The 21,073-nt window shown below is 34.2% G+C and overlaps 1 protein-coding gene across 1 annotated transcript in view; it reads right to left on the bottom strand.

The window, feature by feature from the left end:
• Nucleotides 1-21,073, bottom strand: part of LOC114346012 (protein couch potato) — a 408,847-nt gene that overhangs the window by 44,651 nt on the left and 343,123 nt on the right. The window contains exon 8 of the mRNA XM_050649860.1: nt 5,169-5,349. Coding sequence (XP_050505817.1) covers nt 5,169-5,349 — 181 coding nt within the window. The remainder of the gene's footprint in view (nt 1-5,168; nt 5,350-21,073) is intronic.

The raw sequence follows: 21,073 nt of genomic DNA, 5'->3' as shown, positions 1-21,073 counted from the left end.
GTGTACTCGGCAAAATTATTCTAAAAAGAACACACCTACCGCCAAAATATTTCGTGTTGGTATCATGTGACGTCACGGGCTATGACGCGGATGACGTGCAACGGTAAGTAAATTAGACGAAGTATATAACTTGTTAAATATGGGTATACTATTAAAATATTATTTAACAAAGTGTCAGACAAAGCAGCATTTTAGACTTACTCGTTATTTCTTTTATACCGATATAAACACTATCTCAATAATTTTAATTCGGCTGTCTCATAAATGTGTTAGAATATGGAACATTTACCGTATTGCCTGCGGTATTTTTGGAAGTGCCTAAATTTTATAGTGCTAAGTGAGTCCAATATCAGGACACCATTTAGATTATCATAATTGATAACATTTTTCCGAAAGGCAAAAAAAATTGAAAGGCAAAGTACCTTGAAAAAAATATTTGTTCAGTAATTCTGCAAGTTTGAAAACAAATAACACCAGTCTTGATGATAAAAGCAGCATAGCTTTGCTTTAAGATACTGAAGATATCACCAAAGAATATAGTAAAGTATTAAAATCTATAGTACTGTGGCCAGTAGGGGTACAACGGCCTCCTTAATTCAGGTGGACTTTCCCAAGTTTCTTTATGTATTTTGACCCGTAGAACACGAATTTTTTGGGTAACAGTCGATCCGGATGTCGATAAGATTGTTATAAACAAAGAACTTGAGGAATCACATAACAGCGATTTTTGCAAAATGAAACATTTTTTTGTATTTTTTGGGTCATTCTAGCAAAAAATGTCTTTACAAGTTTTTCGTAGGATGCATAGTATTCGACATAAATGCGGTTGAATTTTCAAAAAATCGAAAAATTGCAATTTTTGAACCCGAATAACTTTGCATTGAAAAATAAAATAGCAATTATGCTTACCGCATTTGAAAGTTCAAGTCAAATTCTATCGGCTTTGATTACTATTATTGCTAAAAATTTATTGCTTTTTCGATTTTTTGAAAGTTCAACCGCGTTTATCTCGAAAACTATGCATCCTACGAAAAAACTTGTAAGATCATTTTTTGCTGAGAATTACCCAAAAAATCCAAAAAAATGTTTTGTTTTGCGAAAAATTGCTGTTATGTAATTCCCCAAGTTCTTTGTTTATAACAATATTATCGACATCCGGATCAACTGTTACCCAAAAAATTCGTGTTCTACGGGTCAAAATACATAAAAAAAACTTGGGTAAGTCCATCTAAATTAAGGAGGCCGTTGTACCCCCCTTGGCGACAGGAATATCAGTAGAAGATGATTGAATATTGAATAAACTATGATCAACCAGTAAGGCACATAATAAAAATAACCATCCTATCAGGTTTGAGTACATAGATTATACAAATATCAATTCAATAATTAATAATAATAATAATTTAAAATACCAAAATATATAGGTCTAGATCCCGCGTATGAAAAAAAGTTGATTAATAGCAAGCTGAAAATTTGTTAATACCTTAAGGGTGTCTAGTCGGAAAAACTTTGATATATGGGAAAACTGGAACAGGAGAAGTTGTAATTGTGGAAGAGGTTAAAAATTTGGAACGGTCAGACCACGAAAACGGCACATGTATTTTGTCCGACAGAACAGACTTAAACTCTCCGAACAGAGATTAAACTCTCATGCAAAAATCAGACTGCTATTTATCACCAAACGGGCGTTTTAATGAGTGGAACATGTAGAATATGTCAAATGACAGGAATTTTGACAGGCGATAAATAGCAGTCTATTTTTGCATGAGAGTTTAATCTCTGTTCGGAGAGTTTAAGTCTGTTCTGTCGGACAAAATAAATGTGCCGTTTTCGTGGTCTGGTCGTTCCAAATTTTTAACCTGTTCCACATAGGGAACTTGCACTAAAAAATTTTTTTGCATAAAATTGTTAATTTATGTTTAAAAATGTTATATTCAAAATATTAAGTCTTAACAATGAATAGTGTACGTACAACATCTGATCAAAGTTCTGCGCCTAAAATTTCCGTTTGAAACAACTTCAAAAGCGCGAGCTTGGGTCTGACGTCACAGGCCACTCTTATCGTTTTTGCCCGTTCGGTGGGCTATTGATTTGAATGCAGTTTGCCATTGCCAGTTGTGCGTGTCGAATAACTGTGACGTTTGCTCGGCATTTATGTTATTGTATTTAGTGTAGTTTAGTGTATTTATTGTGTAATATACTTTATCAAAATGGAAAACAAATCTGCGCAATATAAGTACTGTATAGTGCCGGGATGCAAAAGGACAACTGTCAGAACATTTAACAAATATTTTTTTACTCTACCAAAAGAACCAAAACGTCGATTAAAATGGCTAAAGGCATGCAGGCGAGATAAAAAGGATATTTCACAAAAAAGCATAGGTCTTTATGTCTGTGAGGATCATTTTGATGTAAGTATTTATCTAATTAGGTACCTATTTTCTACTTAAAAAAATATTAGTTATCGTTTCATGAAAAGTGCCTACTTATACTTGTTTATTTGTTGCAGTTGGAACAAGATATGGATAACTATATAAAATTCAAGATTATGGGTGGTCCCAAAATTATTAAGTCAGGTGTTGTCCCGCACATATTTGATTGTCAACCAGACAGAAAACGAGCTTTTTCTCAGCCTGTGAGGGAACCAGCCCTTAAAAGGGTTAAACGACAGCTTCTTGAAGATGCCGCTTCTACATCTAAGTCTGTTTTAGAGGACAATGATGATAAGAGACAATGTGATCCTAGTTTCACAAACTCAGTACAATCAGGACCTGAATTAAACCAATCAGCTTTACCTCAAAAACTGAATAATGCATCAACACAGACTCACATCAAAATAAGAAGTAAAGGTATTCAGTGCAAATTTCAAAGGAGTGTTACAGTCGGTTTTTTTTGGCACAGGCTTTTGCCATTCAGCCAGTCACAACTTTTTTAAGTTCTTCCTAAAGCAAAGAAAAGAAAGTAATTATCACAATACCTATTTGATTGTCAGTAAGGAATAACATGGTTACTCGCTTCTCGTCTAGGGACCCATCAAGACATTAAATTAATACACAAACTAGACTGGGTCACGGAAAGAAGGTTTTAAACAAATGGGGTAAAACAAAGGTTACTAGTTTAACTGTGCTCACAAGTTAAGGTTACTTATTGAAATAAATTCTGTTAAATAGTCATATACGGTTTTATTATTTAATGACAAAAGGTAGCAAATGTTATAGGGAGGAAGGATTTTATGATTGATTAAATTTTTTATTAAGTCATCAGTTTGTTGTATATATTTTGTACATTCAAAGAAAATATGGTTTAAATCTGCTTCTTACAGTCGGGTTGTCGCCATTGAAAATACATAATAAGGATACAGGAACTTCACCTATAAAAGACTTGCAAATATTTGAAGATACAAAAAGTGAATCAAGAAGTTCTGTATTTGAAGAGTATAGTGAATATAGTGGTAGTGACGACTGTTGGTACAATGAAAGTGATTCTTTATCTTGTGATGAAAATACGAAAGTAGAGGAAGCAAAACAATTTAAAAGTTTGTCTTTGAAGTGTACAGTGATGAAGTTACAATACAGACCTCGACTGTATATGGGGCTACCAGAATATGCATTTTACACGTTTCAATTAATGGAAAAATATTGTAAGACTCAAACAATGCATCTATTTTTAACTCTTAAAAAGATAAGAACAGGACAAACATTTATGTCTCTTGGAGATAATTTCGGCATAAGCGAAAGCAATGCATCGAGAATATTTGCAAAATCTGTTCCATTACTTAGTAAATATTTAAGATCTTGTATTTTTAATCCCCAAGTGAGTTCAGTTAAATTAAACTTACCCTTAGCATTTCGAGCTCGTTATAGTAAAGTATTTTGTATTATCGATTGCTTAGAAATTGAAATTGAAAAACCATCAGATTCTGCTAAACAGTCCTTAACATGGTCTGAATACAAAAAGTGCAATACTCTAAAATATTTAATTGCTTGCACTCCTGATGGGATTATTAATTTTATTTCTATTGCTTTCGGTGGAAGAACGTCGGATGCAGTTATTCTTGAACATAGTGGTTTTTTAAATGTTCTTCCACCGAAAGTGGCGGTAATGGATGACAGGGGTTTTAAACACATAGAGCATTTGTTAGTTAGCAGAGATTGCCAATTAGTTAGACCACCAAGTGTATCTTCAAGTACAAAACTTACAAAAAGTGAAGTATTTGAAACAAAAAGAGTAGCTAGTTTAAGAATTCACATTGAACGAGTTATACGTAGATTAAGAGAATTTGCTTGCTTAGCCCCCCATGCCTGTATTGATAGCAAATTGATATCACATACAGATAATATAACAAAAATTGTTTGTGCACTCATAAATTTACAGTCAGGAGTAATATCGGGAAAGTAATTTTAAATTGATTTTTTTGTATATCTACTCAATGATTTTGTGATCGAAATACAAGGAAAATACGATCGAAAAACTAGGAATTTTCAATTAAAGACGATTAAAATGTACTATTGTACTTAATCGCTTTCTTTTGAAAACCCCTCGTGAGTAATATAAAATGTAATATACCCGTAATACCTACTCGCGTTGTTTCCGACTGCTAGCTAGCCCGGTTGACCGTGGCCTCTGACGTCAGACGAATAGAAGGACGTTCAAGAGCCTCCTAAAATATTTGAATTTTATAGCATTTTCAAAACATCGTAATTAGCGTACGGGTTAAAAATATTTGTTTTTTTTGGATGCAAGCGTTTTAAGATCATGTTACCTTATGTTTTTTAATATTATTTTAATATTTAAAAATTTATGCAAGTTCCCTATTAAAACTGCCATTGTTCCAGTGTTCCCATATATCAAAGTTTATCCGACTAGACACCCTTAAGCTATTAACAAATTTCCAGCTTGCTATTAATCAACTGTTTTTTCATACGCGGGATCTAGACCTGTAATCAATTATTTATTAGCAACTAAATTTTGTTTTGTTGATCTAAAATTTCATTTGAACTAGTTTCTGTAAAGACTAAACTAAATAAAAGATTTTTAGGTATTAGCTGATAATATCATAATGATTTTTTATATAATTTATTGCAATAGTTTACCAAACATTTAGTTTTAATATATCTTGTTCCAAGATGTTGTATGTTAATGGATATCAGATGGAAAGGAAAACCGACCTCTGCAGCCATTTTGCTTTTGGCGTATTCGATTCGGATGGGTCCGCGGTCCGAGGAAAGAAGAAAGGAGCCCTGGAGGGCAGCCATGACGTGTGCAGCGCATCTCACGTCCTGATATTCCATGAAGGCGACTGGGGATCCACCTTTGGTGTGCATGCGCAGGCGGCAGAAGCCAGGGAAGCTGTGCACAAGAACACAACACAGGTGCTGCTCAGTGAATTACGTGATTTTTGGCACACAACTTGTGGGCGGCGTGTTAAAGTTAAGTGGGTGCTACTATAGTATGCGGTCTACCTGTGCATATAATTATAGTGTGCAGTCTATCGATCGCAATATGAAAATTCCTGGAGGATTTGCCGAATGTAAGAAAGCTCTTGCAGAAAAAAATATTTATTCACAAGTAATAAACATTTGGAGTGAAATAAATGTATTATACAATGGAAGAGGAAAAAAATACTATTTATATAACATACATACGATTTATATAACAGCTGATTTATTCATTGGTACTTTTTTTGGTGGGTATTTCATGGGACGTCTTGCATTAATCGTGTTACCTGACCTTGCGTTTTTGTTCAGTATTGTGTGACATTTCATCATGGAAAGACTTGGTGTATTTTAATTAAGCATCTTGGTTTAAAAGCATACATACTTCGATTAGTGCAAGATATGATGTTGACCAATCTTCCGAGTTGTCACCGTTTCACTCGATGGGTTATTGATAAGCTTACAAAAGCTCCACTGTTTCCGAAAAAAAAATTGTTCTGATGAGGCCCATTTTTGAATTATTGGTTATGTGAATAAACAAAATGTCCGTCATTGGAGTGATAAGCAATTCGAAGAGGTTCAACAGTTGCACCATTATAAACAAAAAAAACACTGTTTAGTGTGGTTTATGGGTCGGTGGAAATGTCGGTACATATTTATTTAAAACAGAGGCCGACCAGAAGGTTACTGCGAATGGAGACCGTTATCGCGCCATGACAGCGGACTATTTTTTGTCTCAAATTAAAGCTCGTAGTCTAAACGATATTTGATTCTAACAAGTTGGCGCCACTTGCATACAGCCTGTGAAAACAAGGCTTTATTACGAAAACGATTCGGTGAACAATTTATTCCACGCTTCAGACCAGTGAATTGGCCGCCTAGATCCTGTGACATTACGCCACTAGACTTTTTCCTTTGACGCTACCCAAAGTCTAAAGTATACATGAATAACCCGGCTACCAATGAGGCAATATTACATGAGTCATTGGTCAAATATCAATCGAAATGTTCGAACACGTCATCAAGAATTGGAACTTCACATGGACCCTCTTAACCGCAGTCATGGCCAACAATAATTAAAAGAAATGAACTTTAAGAACTAATTGTAAAGAATGATGAAAAAAATTTTTTTTTTTATTTTTCGTTTTGAAAAAAGTACATACCTCTAAATGAATCACCCATTAATAGTAAAGAAACAAATTTATTGTACATTTCCGAAAATGTTTATTACTACATACTTATCAATAAATATTTTGCCTTTCATTATTGTGTGCAAACCCTTCTGAGAACAGATTATGGTGTTGTTGAGCGGCACATGTATGCAGTGCCGGTAAAAACAATCTTTAGAAAGTGAATGAATCCCATGAATTAGAAGAACTATTATTTTAAATTCACCAATCAATAATTTGTCATATTAATTTACTATTTTAGTTCGGAATAAACCACAAAATTGGCTTATCCCTAACTAAAATTATAAATGGATATGACAAAGCATTAATTTGTAAAATTAAAACAATAATTCTTCTGATTTCTGTTTTATTCACTTTGTAAAGATTTTTTGCCGGCACTGTAATATAATACAGGTTTTACACCGCATCTCCGGTAGACCGTAAGATATAGTAGAATCACGATAGTAGACCGCATACTATAGTGGCACCGTTAAGTGATATACGAAAGTGAGGGCACAACTTGTATGTGTTGCCAGGAAATTTCACATATTTATAACACGAGAAATATTTTTAAACAAAGTACTATTTTTAAATAAACTATAAACACATAAGCTTTCTGAATAATTTTATTTTTACTTGAAACTATGAAAATTATCTAATTTTGTACATAATTGCCATCAACGGTAAATACCTATGTTTCATAAAATCAACTTCTTAATTTCTATTTACATACAGACATAATTTTCTGCCGTGTGATGGACACGGTTATAATGGTATTAACCTTCCGCAACTAACATAGGTTTTCTGAACATTAAAGCGGAAAACACACCGAAGCGATAACGACGCGATAGCGTTCACGATGGCGATCGCGATCCAACTCGTCTGAAGCAAACAAGTAGAGGAGTTATGATATCTATTTTTAAATTATTAAACAACTTTAACATTAGTAAAGTACCAAAGAAAATAAAACAATCACATAACATCTGATTTGTCAAAAACAACCTCAATATTTCCATTGCTGTTTTCTTGTACCTATGTTCACTTTTTACTCCTGGCAATTGGGTTACTAAATTATCAGCACTTGTTTGCACGGTCTTTCGTTAATCTCAATATTTTTTTCCGATATTTGCATAATTAGTTGACACTGAAGACTCAAAATTCAATAATAGCCATCTAAATTAGGCAGCTACTGATGGCGGCGAAGATTCATAACGAACGATTTGGATATAATCGTAAAAACTCTAACTGGTCGGTTTCTCAGACCCAATGTTAGTCACGGAAGGTTAAAGTCATTTTCTCCCTCGTGTCATTAGTCAGCCAGATAGACAGTTAGACCCCGTACGCATAACAGCGCTTAACGCTGCGTTTCACGTGATAAAACTACTGATAACCACGGCGTTAAGCGCTGTCATGTCTACAGGCCACAGAAGATGCAATTTTTTATCCTACCGATAGTACTATAATGCCCGGTTGCACCAACAGATCTTAAGCTTAAGTCGAGAATATCATAAGAATTAATATACTACAATTATAATATATTACAATAAGAATACCATAATATAATAATAGATATATTTGATAATAAGGTAAGAATCTAAAATTATGGTGCAACATAAGTGATACTCAAGGAGGCCCTATCTATAAGTAGAGCTTAGCTAAGCTGGAGCTTAAAATCTGTTGGTGCAACCAGGCATTAGTGTCACGATAAATCATAAAACCAGATCGTACAAGGTTTTACCCATACGCGTGCAAAAGTTTCGAGTGATCGGCTGTACAATCAAGTACAGTATTAAGTATCGAGTGATCCATGAACTTGTCTACAAAAAACTAGACGATGGTATAACAGGAAACCAACTGGGATTTGGAAAATATTTTGGCACTACAGAGGCATTATTTATTGTACAAATACTTATAGAACGGTGTTAAGACGTTAACTGTGACGTATTCAGTAATAGATGATCAGAATGCGAGAATCATTACTATATACCGATATCAGAAGGAAAGGAGTACGACAAGGATATGTGCTATCCCCTCTACTTTTTAATATATGATCAGAAAAAAACAACAGATGTTAATGACAAATGGAACATGATACAAGAAACGTTAGTAGAGGCAGGAAAGAAGATAGTACCCACAAAAATAATAAAAAACAGAGATGGATGACTTCAGAAATCGTAGAGCTAATGGAGAAAAGAAGAAAACATAAAGGCAGGAGTAAGGCAAAATACAAGGGAATCCAAAGAATAATAGGAAAGAAAATAAAAGAAGCCAAATCCACCTGGCTGGCAAATCAATGTAGTGAAATAGAAGAATATTCTAAAAAGTATGATAGCTTTAACATGAACAAGAAAATAAAGGAAATCACAAATACACAGCGAAAAAAGAAAGATGGCCTTCTTAAAAACATAAATGGAGAAATTATTATAGAAGTCAAAGAGTCAAATTATTATAGAATTCAAATTAAAAAAGTGGAAGACATACATAACAGATCTGTTTGAGGATAATAGACAAGAACCGAAAGAAATCGATGGCGAAACGGGACCAGAGATCATAATGGAGGAAATCAAACAAGCAATACGAAACGCAAAAAACGGAAAAACTGCAGGTCCAGACGAAATACCTTCGGAATTACTAAAATGTCTAGACGGTGAAAGTCTACCGGTACTACTGGATCTGTTTAATGAAGTATATAAAACCGGAAAACCCCCTCAGGAATGGGTGGCCATACCTCCAAAATATTTCTAAAGGTGATTCATGGAAGATTATACAGAAAGCTAGAATGTGATATGGACGATACCCAATTTGGGTTGCGCAAAGGACTTGGAACAAGAGAGGCATTGTTTGCGTTTAATGTCCTCTCTCAAAGATGCTTAGATATGAACCTGGATATTTTATTCCTGTTTCATCGACTTCGAAGAAGCGTTCGACACGGTCCGACATGAAAAACTAATAGAATTATTGAAAAACAGAAATATAGACAGACGAGATTCACGAATTATCATCAATCTGTATTGGAATCAAAAGGCCAATATAAAGATAGAAGAACAAGAATCCGAGAATATTGATATAAAGAGAGGAATAAGACAGGGTTGTGTTTTGTATCGATTGCACTCGATACAGACTAAAAATAAACAAGAAAAAAACTAAATTTATGATTGTCTCCAGAACAGAACATGGAAATGAAAGGATAATGATAGAGCAAACCCAAATAGAAAAAGTTAAGACATACAAATATCTGGGAACCTGGGTTGATGACAAGAATAACCAAAGCAAAGAAATTAAAGTCCGAATTGAAACTGCAAGGCAAGCATTTATATAAATGAAGACACTGCTTACAAACAAAGACCTTCAGTTTCCTCTCAGATTGAGGGCTCTAAGATGCTACATATTTTCTATATTGCTATACGAAATGAAAGCTTGGATATTGAAGAGACAACACATAAGAAGAATAGAAGCGTTCGGAATGTGGTGTTACAGAAGAATATTGAAAATTCAGTGGGTTCAAAGGATTACCAATGTTGAAGTGCTACGACGTTTAAATAAGGAGTTAGAAATTATGAAGAGTATAAAAACTAGAAAACTGGAGTATTTCGGTCACATTATCAGAGAAGAAAAATATGAGTTGCTGAGAATTATTATGCAAGGAAGGATCCAAGGAAGAAGAAGCATAGGAAGAAGACGCATCTCCTGCCTGAGGACCCGTAGAGAACGGTTTAACTGTAGTTCATTACAACTATTCAGAGCAGCAGCCAACAAAGTATTTATAGCCATTATGATATCCAACCTCCGATAGGAGAGGGAACTTTAAGAAGAAGAAGATCAGAAAAAATGTTTAATGACGCACTAGAAGACATCAATGAAAGCATCTCAATTAACGGAATATTAGTAAATAATCTCAGATATGCAGACGATACAATACTCTTTGCGGACAGCAGAGAAAGCTCTGAACACAAAAAAATCAAAAATCATGATTGTCAGTAAGAACTAGATTAAACACGAAACAATCTACGATAAAGGAAAAGCTTTAGAGAAAGTACCCAGATACAATTATTTGGGATGTTAAATACCTAAATGAACAATGGCACCGCAGCCTTGAAACAATACAACGCATAGAGATCGCCAGAAGCGCTTTCAATATGATGAAAACAGTATTACGCAATGGAAAACCGTGAAGAGAAATTAGAACTAGTGTATTGAGATGCTATGTATTCTCTGTCCTGTTTGTATGGCGTTGAAGCCTGGACAATTACGGACGAAACTGAAAAAAGACTTGACAGCTTTGAGATGGGGTGTTGAGATGGCGGAGAATATGGAAAATACCATGGACACAACACGTAACAAACACGAAAATATTAAGAAAGATGAAAAAAGAAAAAGAAATACTCAACACTGTGAAGGAAAAAAAAATGAGCTACTGAATCACATACTAAGAAATCAAAAATATGAGTTGAAGCGATTATTTATACAAGGAAAAGTGGATGAAAAGAGAAAGACACTTGGCAAGTTTACTGGCTAAAAAAACCTACTTGCGGACACTAAACTTGCCATGTGTAAACATCAGGAAAGTGCACTGGCTACTTGTGGGCAAGCACTTGCTAGAAATTGACAGACTGGCTAGTTTAGTTGCCGCTTATCTACTATTTGCACCATTTGGTGTGTACTTTCTATGTGTAAACACCGTTAAACAAATTCGTACAGGTAAAAGTTATATTTACAATGAGTAGTCACTAGCAAATAAACTTGAACATATGTAGACGGAAAACCACAAGCAAGTTTAGTGGTTGCAAGTACTTTCAGCCAGTTAACTTGCTAAATGTAAATGAAGCTTAAGTTAATAGTGGAAAGCTGCTCACTGTATGGTTTAGAGACGTGGGTGACAAATAATAGGATGAGAAACAGAAAAAATGCAACGGAAATGATGTTTTGGAGAATAAGAATGGGTTAACCACTGTACAAAATTCGCTGTAAAAAGTCCAGCCAACTATAGAAGAGAATAAAAGTCTGAAAGTCCTGAAAGGACGGCTAAACAATGTAAAATGCGAAATACATAAACTAAAGAACAAAGAAGGAGTCCCCACATCAAATAGAGAAGAACTGCTACACATAGTTGAAGACTTCTATCAAGAACACAAGCCAAAGAGAATACCAAAAGAATTTGGAAGCCGCTGCATCACGCAAAATTATCAACCAGGGTTCAGAGCTCATGCCAGAGATCATACTAGGCGAAGTGCAGGACGCAATGGAAAAGACGAAAAACAACAAAACGCCAGGAGAAGATGGAGTCGTAAAAGAAGCTATAAAGATGGCTGGACGTGCCCTTCTCAGCCAAATAAAAATTTTGTTTTACCTTTGTCTAACAGATTGTTGCGTACCAGAAACATGGAACAATGCAGTAACAATTTTACTACACAAGAAAGGAGACAAGGCGCACCTAGAAAACTATAGACCAATCAGCTTATTCAACCACATCTATAAAATGTTTACCCGAATAATTACGACAAGACTAGAAAAAAAAGGTAGATTTCTACCAACCCCGAGAAGAAGCTGGATTCCGGTCAAAATTCGGAACAAACAATCACCTACAAATAGTAAAAACCTTAATAGAAAAGTCGATAGAATACAACAGACTACTCGTAGACTTTCACCAAGCCTTCGACACTGTGGAATTAGACAGCATTATAACTGCTCTGAACAATAGTAGAATAGATTACCGGTTTACAAAGTTAGTGTAAACATTATACCAAAACGCCACAATGCGTGTAAAACTACATGATACTACCAGAGAAATTCATATCAAGCGAGGTGTGAGACAGGGCGACACTCTCTCACCTGAATTATTTATAGCGGTCCTCGAATACGCCTTTTTTAATGCTAAAGTGGGAAAATAAAAACAGATGGAGAAATGCTCAATCATCTGCGTTTTTCCGACTATATATTACTTATTGCCGAAGATCTGGGTGAAGCACAACAAATTCTACTAGAAGTAGAAAACGTATCTTCAACAATAGTTCTAAAAATGAACATCAGTAAGACCAAAAATATGACAAATTTAGTTCCCAGCGAACACCTAACCATCCAAAATCAAGTGGTAGAATTGACAGAAAAGTACATATATCTCGGTCCTGAAATCAGAATAGGCAAGGACAATCAGACTTACGAATTTCAACGACGAATAACACTTGCTTGGGCGGCGTATGGTTCACTAAGAGACATCTTTAAGAGCAACATCCCGACAGCTATGAAACGGAAGACATTTGACCAATGCGTTCCTCCTATTAAGTATGACATACAGAGCAGAAACTCTCACGCTCACAAAATCAACAGCACTAAAAATGCGAGTAGCACAAATGCGCATGGAAAGATCGATTCTCGGCAAAGGACAAAGACAAAATAAGGAACCAAGACTTAAGGAAAAGAACAGGTATCACTGATGTCGTTGAACGTATAGCCAAGCTGAAATGGAATTGGGCATTTCACATAGGGAAAGGGAAAACTAATTGACTGGCGTCCAAAAGAAGACAAACGCAGCAAAGGATGACCATTAACACGCTGGATGGACGACATTAACCGAATATCCAAAAAATGGCAACAAGAAGCACAGAACCGTGAAGAGTGGCGAAGAATGGGAGAGACCTATGTCCAGCAGTGGACAGAAGAGGTTGCATGATGATGATGATGAATCACTGTACATTGCTAACTTAGAAATTACCTTGGTAAAATGGAAAATATATAAATTATCTGCAAATGTAGAAGACATGTCCAAATATAGTGACTGCAACTACAATTATTGTTCGCGAACGCCAAAAATATATGTAATTAAATTTTTATGTTGTGTTTTTAAAAACGAATTAACTACAATTTGTTAATAAAAATAAACATATTTTAATTGTACCGAACTTGTACTTTAAACAATACTTGTACCGAACTCCTTATGTCATTATAATAAAAACACATCACAATTTTTGTTATCAACTATTATTGTATAATGAACAAAGAAACAGAAGAAGAAAATTGATTTTGTTTTTACAGCTACGGCTGCACAAACCGCAACATCGATTAACTACGAAGGCTGTTGTCTTGGTATCTAGGTTGAAATAGGAAATAGGGATTTTTTATAACGTGTTAGCAACAGTTCTTATTTCAAATAAGCTTAAACATGAATTTAATAGCGAAAGAACAAATTAATAATATTATTTTTAGTCCATGTTATGAGGCCGCTTTTGTATGAACAAAATTACTTATTCGGTTTCTTGGCGGATTCCTATTTAAGAATGTCCCCTTTAAACAAACGTGAAGGTGACCGGGCGAAATTTTTGAGTATCTAAAGGCTATGGGTACATAATTCGCAAATATTTTACGTGTATCCCTACTTTTTCTGTCTTTACACGGCAAATTACGTGTAGTAAAATTCACACTGGTATGGATTTGTAAACATTACTAGAATGTCATTCTACTTGAAAATGTCATCATTAATTTAAAGAGATGGGTTTTGAATGTTCTTGGATAACTGTTATTTTTATAATTGGAAATTATTAATTCAGTTAATAAATGTGATAATTTTTTCACTAACTATATATTCAGTGATTGTAATGATTTATTTGTACAACAAAGACTAATACTGAATCTAGAAAAGAGGAAAAGTGTTAAAGTGATTTTTTAATAATATATTGTTATGGAACGCTTACAATTTTAAACATCTTTAACAACAAAATACTTGGATCACAGAATATATTATCCTGATGTATTCTCTGCTTGGATCTTTCACAAATAATACACAATAAATAACTTTTTATTAAGTTCACGTCTTAAATCAATTATTTATCAAATACACTATATTTCAATAATATTTAATCAATAACTCAACATATTCCCGATGCAATGGCAAATATTTAAAATTGTCACTGATTGTCAGTGTCTGACTGACAATATTATGCTGACAATATTATATTCGGCTGAGTGCGTTGTAAGACAAAGATAGATTTGGAAAATATTACCACGGCATTGTGTTTATTTTTTTCAAATCCTGAAAAAACCAATAAATATTTTTGAAAAATTTAAACGCATAATGAAAGACTAAATTATTACCGAGGGCCGAAAGTCCCTTAGAATAATTAAAAAGTTTATTTTGAATGATATATTTGAAATTAAAAATCACACTAAATTTTCTCTTAGTTTTTCACCCCTGTAACTTATTAAAATAAACATTATAGAAGTTCTCAGGGACTTTCGGCCCTCGCTAATAATGTGATCTTTCATTCTGCGTTTAAATTTTTCAAAAATACTTATTAGTTTTCTCAGGATTCGAAAAAAATGAATCCCCATTTGAATAGCATTGCAGGCGAAAATACGTACCGATCCTCTTAAAACAAATTCAAAAGATCACCTTTTTTATTCTAGTAAAAATTTTTGTAGGTTTTTTTCGGTCATTTTAAATAAAAAAGGTTTCTTTTCATTTTAAACAAGACTGGTTTTCGTTTTAAACTCATATGTTAATCCACTCCGTCCACTCAATATTTAATCCGCCGCGCGTCGCACTATATGGTGCGTCTCTGTCGCTCTATAGGAGCCGCTCAGAGAAAAGTGGTAATTCACTGACGTTTGTTGGTAAAATGGTATTTTTCTAGTTACAAAAGAACAACGAAATTTAATCATTACAATTCGACATTCCATATAAATTTCAACTAAAGCTTGTGTAGAATCCGTCACAATTGGCTCAGTAAGTATTATTGAGATTTTTTAGTTCGATTACATACAAAATCTTTCATTTACTAAAAGTTATATGCAATTATACCATTTTTCCTCTGACTGGCTCATGTGGTGCGATTCTGTCACACTATATGGTGCGTCTCTGTCGCATTATATGATTGGCGTATTTAATTATCACATTGGCAATCATTAATTGAATAAATAAATAAATTACCTATTAAAACAAACTCTGTTAGTAATAGATAATTTTATATATATTTTAATAAATCTAAAGTATCATATATTGGGAACTTTTTCATAAGTACGTATATTATGTACAAGAATAAAAAACCGCTAAACGCCTTAAAAATGAGTGGCGCATACAATAATCCAGCTACAAAAGATCTGATATGAATATTACGTGGCGCGAAAATGTATTTTCATTTTGATGCAAAACAAAATTCTAGTTTTATTTTAAAATATTTTTCCATAATATTTGCTAAATTTGAAGTAAACGTAACTTTGAAAAAGCGTAACTTTGATACAGTTTGAATTTTTGAAACTCTTTTGTGGCGCGTTTACTTCAAATTTAACAAATATTATGGACAAATCTTTTAAAATAAAACAAGAATTTTGTTTTACATCAAAATGAAAATACATTTTCGCGCCACGTAATATTCATATAAGATCTTTTGTAGCTGGATTATTGTATGCGCCACTCATTTTTAAGGCGTTTAGCGGTTTTTTATTCTTGTATCAGGAGTCTTTCAAAGTTATTTATAAATTAAATGTATGAAGTTGAATACAATGTTCCTCTATTACTCGTTAAGCTTTATAAATGGTCACCTTTGTTGCATTATCTCCCAAATGATCTAGTGTCCATCGAATGTACAGTAGATTTTTTTCTATTCGAAATAGATTGAAAAAAAAATATTGAGATAACTGGTAAATGAAGTCGTATTGCCCGTTGCCAGATCAAATTTAGCGTCGTAATCACTACAACTATATAAACCATTTCGGGAATAATCGTTAATTGGATTATACTTATGTAGCTTAATAACTTCTAAAAGGCTTAACTGATATTGATCAGTATATGAGTTTGAGAAGTATTTACCAGTAGTATCTGATGGATCTAAGGTCAAGTATGATAACTGAAGCTATTACAGGAATTATTGAGCTTGAGAAACCGTTTTTCCCGTTTGAACGAGGAAATAGATTTGATCATATTTATGAAGCCTATAACTTAAAAATTCGAATTTTTCCGGATATGACGTATACACCGTTAGATTCATCTAGAGTCCTTCTACAAACGCTCAGTTATTAGCGCAATTCGTAGGTTGAAATTTTGAGTAATTGTCGAAAAACCAAAATTTTCAAAGTATAGTTTTTCAGTTCTTCTGCTATACTGAGCCGTGTGTAAGTGTGATCCTAACGGCTTAAACACCATTTGAAAGCATAACTCAACACTATTGATTTGGTGTATTGGCGGTTCTCCTGTCTCTTCTTGATCCGAAGATATATACCGCCAAAAAATATGCCGTTTTGTACCTACCAAGTCCTCTAGCTGGCATATGGGTGGTCAAAAGTCACAAACTACACCGGTTCTAAATCGGACCTGACCCCCTCTTCAAACACAGAAAAAAAAATTCAATTCGGTTTAACTTTCAAACACACATACATATCCACAAACATTTTCCCTTTTTTAAATAAAAATTGAGTCATGCTTCCGAGAACTTTTGAATGGTATAACCGATTTTTAAAATTAGACATGCGTTGGAATGGTAATGATCAGTACTATTAGAAGCCGCAAAGGTTGGACTTAAATTTTTGAAGTTTTTGGGAGTTTTGGGGACGAGAACGGAAAACAGACCCTAAATAGAAAGGGCCGTAAAATCCACACCCTTGGACCAAAATGGATGGTTGACATATGAATGGGTAAGCCTTTTCCTGAACTTTAAGATGGTACTTGGCCCATATTTCAATCAGTCAGATTTAGAAAATCGAAAATTTCGTGTATATATAGTGTCGCGTGTAGGGGGGTGTTGGTGTGCGCCACTGGTGAGAACTGCCGTTCTCTGGTAATAAGTGCAATAGAAAGGCACCATGCTGCGGAACGATGATTACTCATTAGAACCTTGAACTTGAATGTTTCTAGATTCTAGATATTTAAATGTAGGCATTCGGCAACTTCAAAAATAATAATTTACATATGAGTTTGAAAGCCTCGAAAAGGCGTATTTTCGCATTTTTATTTAATTTAATTTAAACCGCTTATAACTCAAAAAATATCAATCAACTTTTGAAAAAAAAACCTTTTTTGTTTAGAATGACCCAAAGAGTTTAACAAAATATTTTCCGGAGCAAAAAATGATGGTCTTTTAAAATTGTTGAAAACAATTGTTTAAAATAATTTCTGTCCTAAAATTTCGCACACTTCTGATTTGTAAAGGGGGAATATTTTTGAACAGAAATCCGCAAAGAAACCGAATCAGAAATTTTTTTCATATGGGAGCGACCTCACCACCGGGACTTTATTTAATATTTTATACACCAACCGACAAACAACTGGCCAGGCAGGAAGTTCCCATATTGTTAAAATGCCACTTTCTTATGACATTGTTCTTTTTTAATTAATATAATAATTTGAAATAACCATCCTTGTTGAACTGGAATTTTTTGACGTATCGGCCTCAACCTCGGAGACTGTTTAAAAAATATTTCAATCAATTAAATTGCATGACTTTGAACAAAGACGTCGTATTCAATGAAACAGTTTTAAATAGATAGAGGCTGAAGACTCTGGGACCTATAAGACAAAAGGCGTCAACTGTGGTTTATGATCATGTTTTGGTATCGTCTTCTAGATGTACTTTTATTTAAATGGTTATTGTATATTCTATGACTAAAAGTTAGAGAATATTATACACAACATCTTTACTTTACAACTTGATAGTCATTATTGTAATAAACCGACAATGGCACTCTTGTTGTAATGCGTTGTGAAATAGAACGAGATTAAAGTAGTAGAGGTGTAAAATTATCGATTGGAACCTATAAATTTACATCAAATTACATAGTTTCTAACCTTTAGACGTCTGTGACAGGAGAATTTTATAAGTATCGTAGACATAACGTGGGGAGGTATGCAATGTAATGTAAAATGGGAAGAGAGAAAACCAACACGCAGAAATATACCGAACAATCTGCATGACATGGGCTGTCAAGGGCGAGCTTATAATAATTAACATCGAGAATAATAATATTCCTGTTCAACCAAATTTTAAGTGGTCAAACAAAACCTGCCAACAAAATGAGAGTTACACAGCGTGCAGTAAAAAGACTTAAGTTCTGATCAACTTAAAATATCGCATCTGAAGTGATGAAAATCGTAGAAGAACAAAAGGAGAGGACGTAGATGATATAGGTGGACTAAACGAATCGTACAGTTGAACTCTAGGTAACATAACGGAAGTTTAGGTCGAACCTCCAAAAAGATAGCTGGAGGATATCTGCAAAACGTAAAATGGAAACTTGGCCTGACTTAGAAAGAGAAAGAGAGAGAGAGAGAGAGAGAGAGAGAGAGAGAGAGAGAGAGAGAGAGAGAGAGAGAGAGAGAGAGAGAGACAGAGAGAGAGAGAGAGAGAGAGAGATTTGTTTTGTCTGATGAAAATCGGTCCGGGTTAGCCGGACTTCCGAGTTATCGGAGGCCGACTTATCGAGGTTCGACTGTATGTCCAAAAGTGGATCAATTTGAATATGTGATAATAATGACATCCTTTGGTTTATTTTGGATTTTATGTTAGAAATTCACGTTTAACGGCAATTAACTGACTCTTCTATACCTTTAAAAACCAGTAAGAATAAAAAAGTAGACATAAAACAGAACACATGTAGATACAAAATATTTGTAAAGCATAATAGTATGGTATAACTAGACCCAAACCCAGACATCCAAAGTGAAAGTTATCCTCCAACACCAAATTGTTCTATCATAGGCGTAACCAGGATGATCCTAAGGGGGGGGTTACAACTACCTGAAAGGGGGGGTTACAACTAGTGGAAGGTCTCTGAGGGCTATGGTGTTAAGCGTATAGAGCTCAAAGTACATCCCAATGGGGGGGGGGGTTACAACCCCCAAAACCGCCCCCTGGTTACGCCTATGTGTTCTATATGGTCAACATAAAGTTCTGAAAAAAGTCACACCATTTTGAGTGTCGGGTTTGGTGGGGAGAGGGGAAGAAATCGATAAATTCCTAGTTTTCACGTTTTTCGTCAATATTTCTAAAACTATGCGGTTTAGCATGAACAACCTTCTATACAAAAATGTTCTACATTAAATTTGAAATAAAAAGGCCCTATGCATAATCCTTCTAAAATGAACGGTTTCAAAGTTACGGAGCTAGTATAATATAATTGGTCCATAAAAGGCCTAACCCAGACATCAAAAGGAAAAGTTTTCCTCCAACACCAAATTGTTCTATACGGTCCACATATTGTTCAGTAAAAAGTTACACCATTTTGAGCGTCCGGTTTGGGAGGAGATGGGAGAAAAGTCAGTAAATTAGTAGTTTTTTTTTTAAGTTTTTCGTCAATATTTCTAAAATTATGCTTTAGCGTAAACAATGTTCTATACAAAAATGTTCTACATAAAATTTAAAACAAAAAGGTCCTATACATAATTGTAATAAAATCAACGGTTCCAGAGTTACGGAGGGTGAAATGTGGAGGTTTTCGATACTTTTTATATTTATTGGGCAATTTATAATATTATTACTGATGAAAGAAATTTTCTTTAACAGGATTGTGTTTTGTAATTAAAATTTGCTATTTCAGTGGCCGATGGTATGTTAGTGATAAGCCCTTGAAGAAACGTCAACCTCACCACCCAAAATCATCATCAATTGCCCAAATAATATAAAAAGTATCGAAAACCTACACTTTTCACCCTCCGTAACTCTGGAACCGTTGATTTTATAACAATTATGTATACGACCTTTTTTGTTTTAAATTTTATGTAGAACATCTTTGTATAGAACATCTTTTACGCTAAAGCATGGTTTTGGAAATATTGACGAAAAACGTAAAAACATTACTAATTTACCGACTTCTCCCCCATCACCCCACCCCCTAACCAGACTCTCAAAATGGTGTAAATTTTATACTGAACAATATGTGGAACATATAGAACAATTTGGTGTTAGAGGAAAATTATAAAAAGGTAGAAAACTTTTACTTTAGGCCTTTTTTTGGACCATTTATACTATACTACCTCCGTAACTTTGGAACCGTTCATTTTAGAAATATTATGCATAGAGCCTTTTTTATTTCAAATTTAATGTAGAACATTTTTGTATAGAAGGTTGTTCATGCTAAACCGCATAGTTTTAGAAATATTGACGAATTTATACGAAGAAATATTGACGGAAAACTACGAATTTACCGATTTCTCCCCACTCTCCCCCTAAACCCGACGCTCAAAATGGTGTGACTTTTTCCCGAACATTATGTGGACCATATAGAACAATTTGGTGTTAGAGGATAACTTTCACTTTGGGTGTCTGGGTTATGCCATTATTTGGATCAGTTGTATCATACTATAATGACGTGCAAGGAAATGAATATTAGATAAGAAACAAAAGTATAACTTTGTAGCAAACAAAGCTTCATGACAATTTTTATTTTGAATATTTTTTATCTAGTGCAAGCGCAATAACTAACCACAACGAAAAGATATAAATAAATAAAGTCGTCGAAAATGTGTCATTATAATTACATTAAATTCAT

The sequence above is a fragment of the Diabrotica virgifera genome, chromosome 4 (assembly GCF_917563875.1).
Source record: "Diabrotica virgifera virgifera chromosome 4, PGI_DIABVI_V3a".
NCBI lineage: Eukaryota > Metazoa > Arthropoda > Insecta > Coleoptera > Chrysomelidae > Diabrotica > Diabrotica virgifera.
The sequence above is the reverse complement of the archived record's forward strand: the minus strand, read 5'-3'. Positions and strand labels throughout refer to the sequence as shown.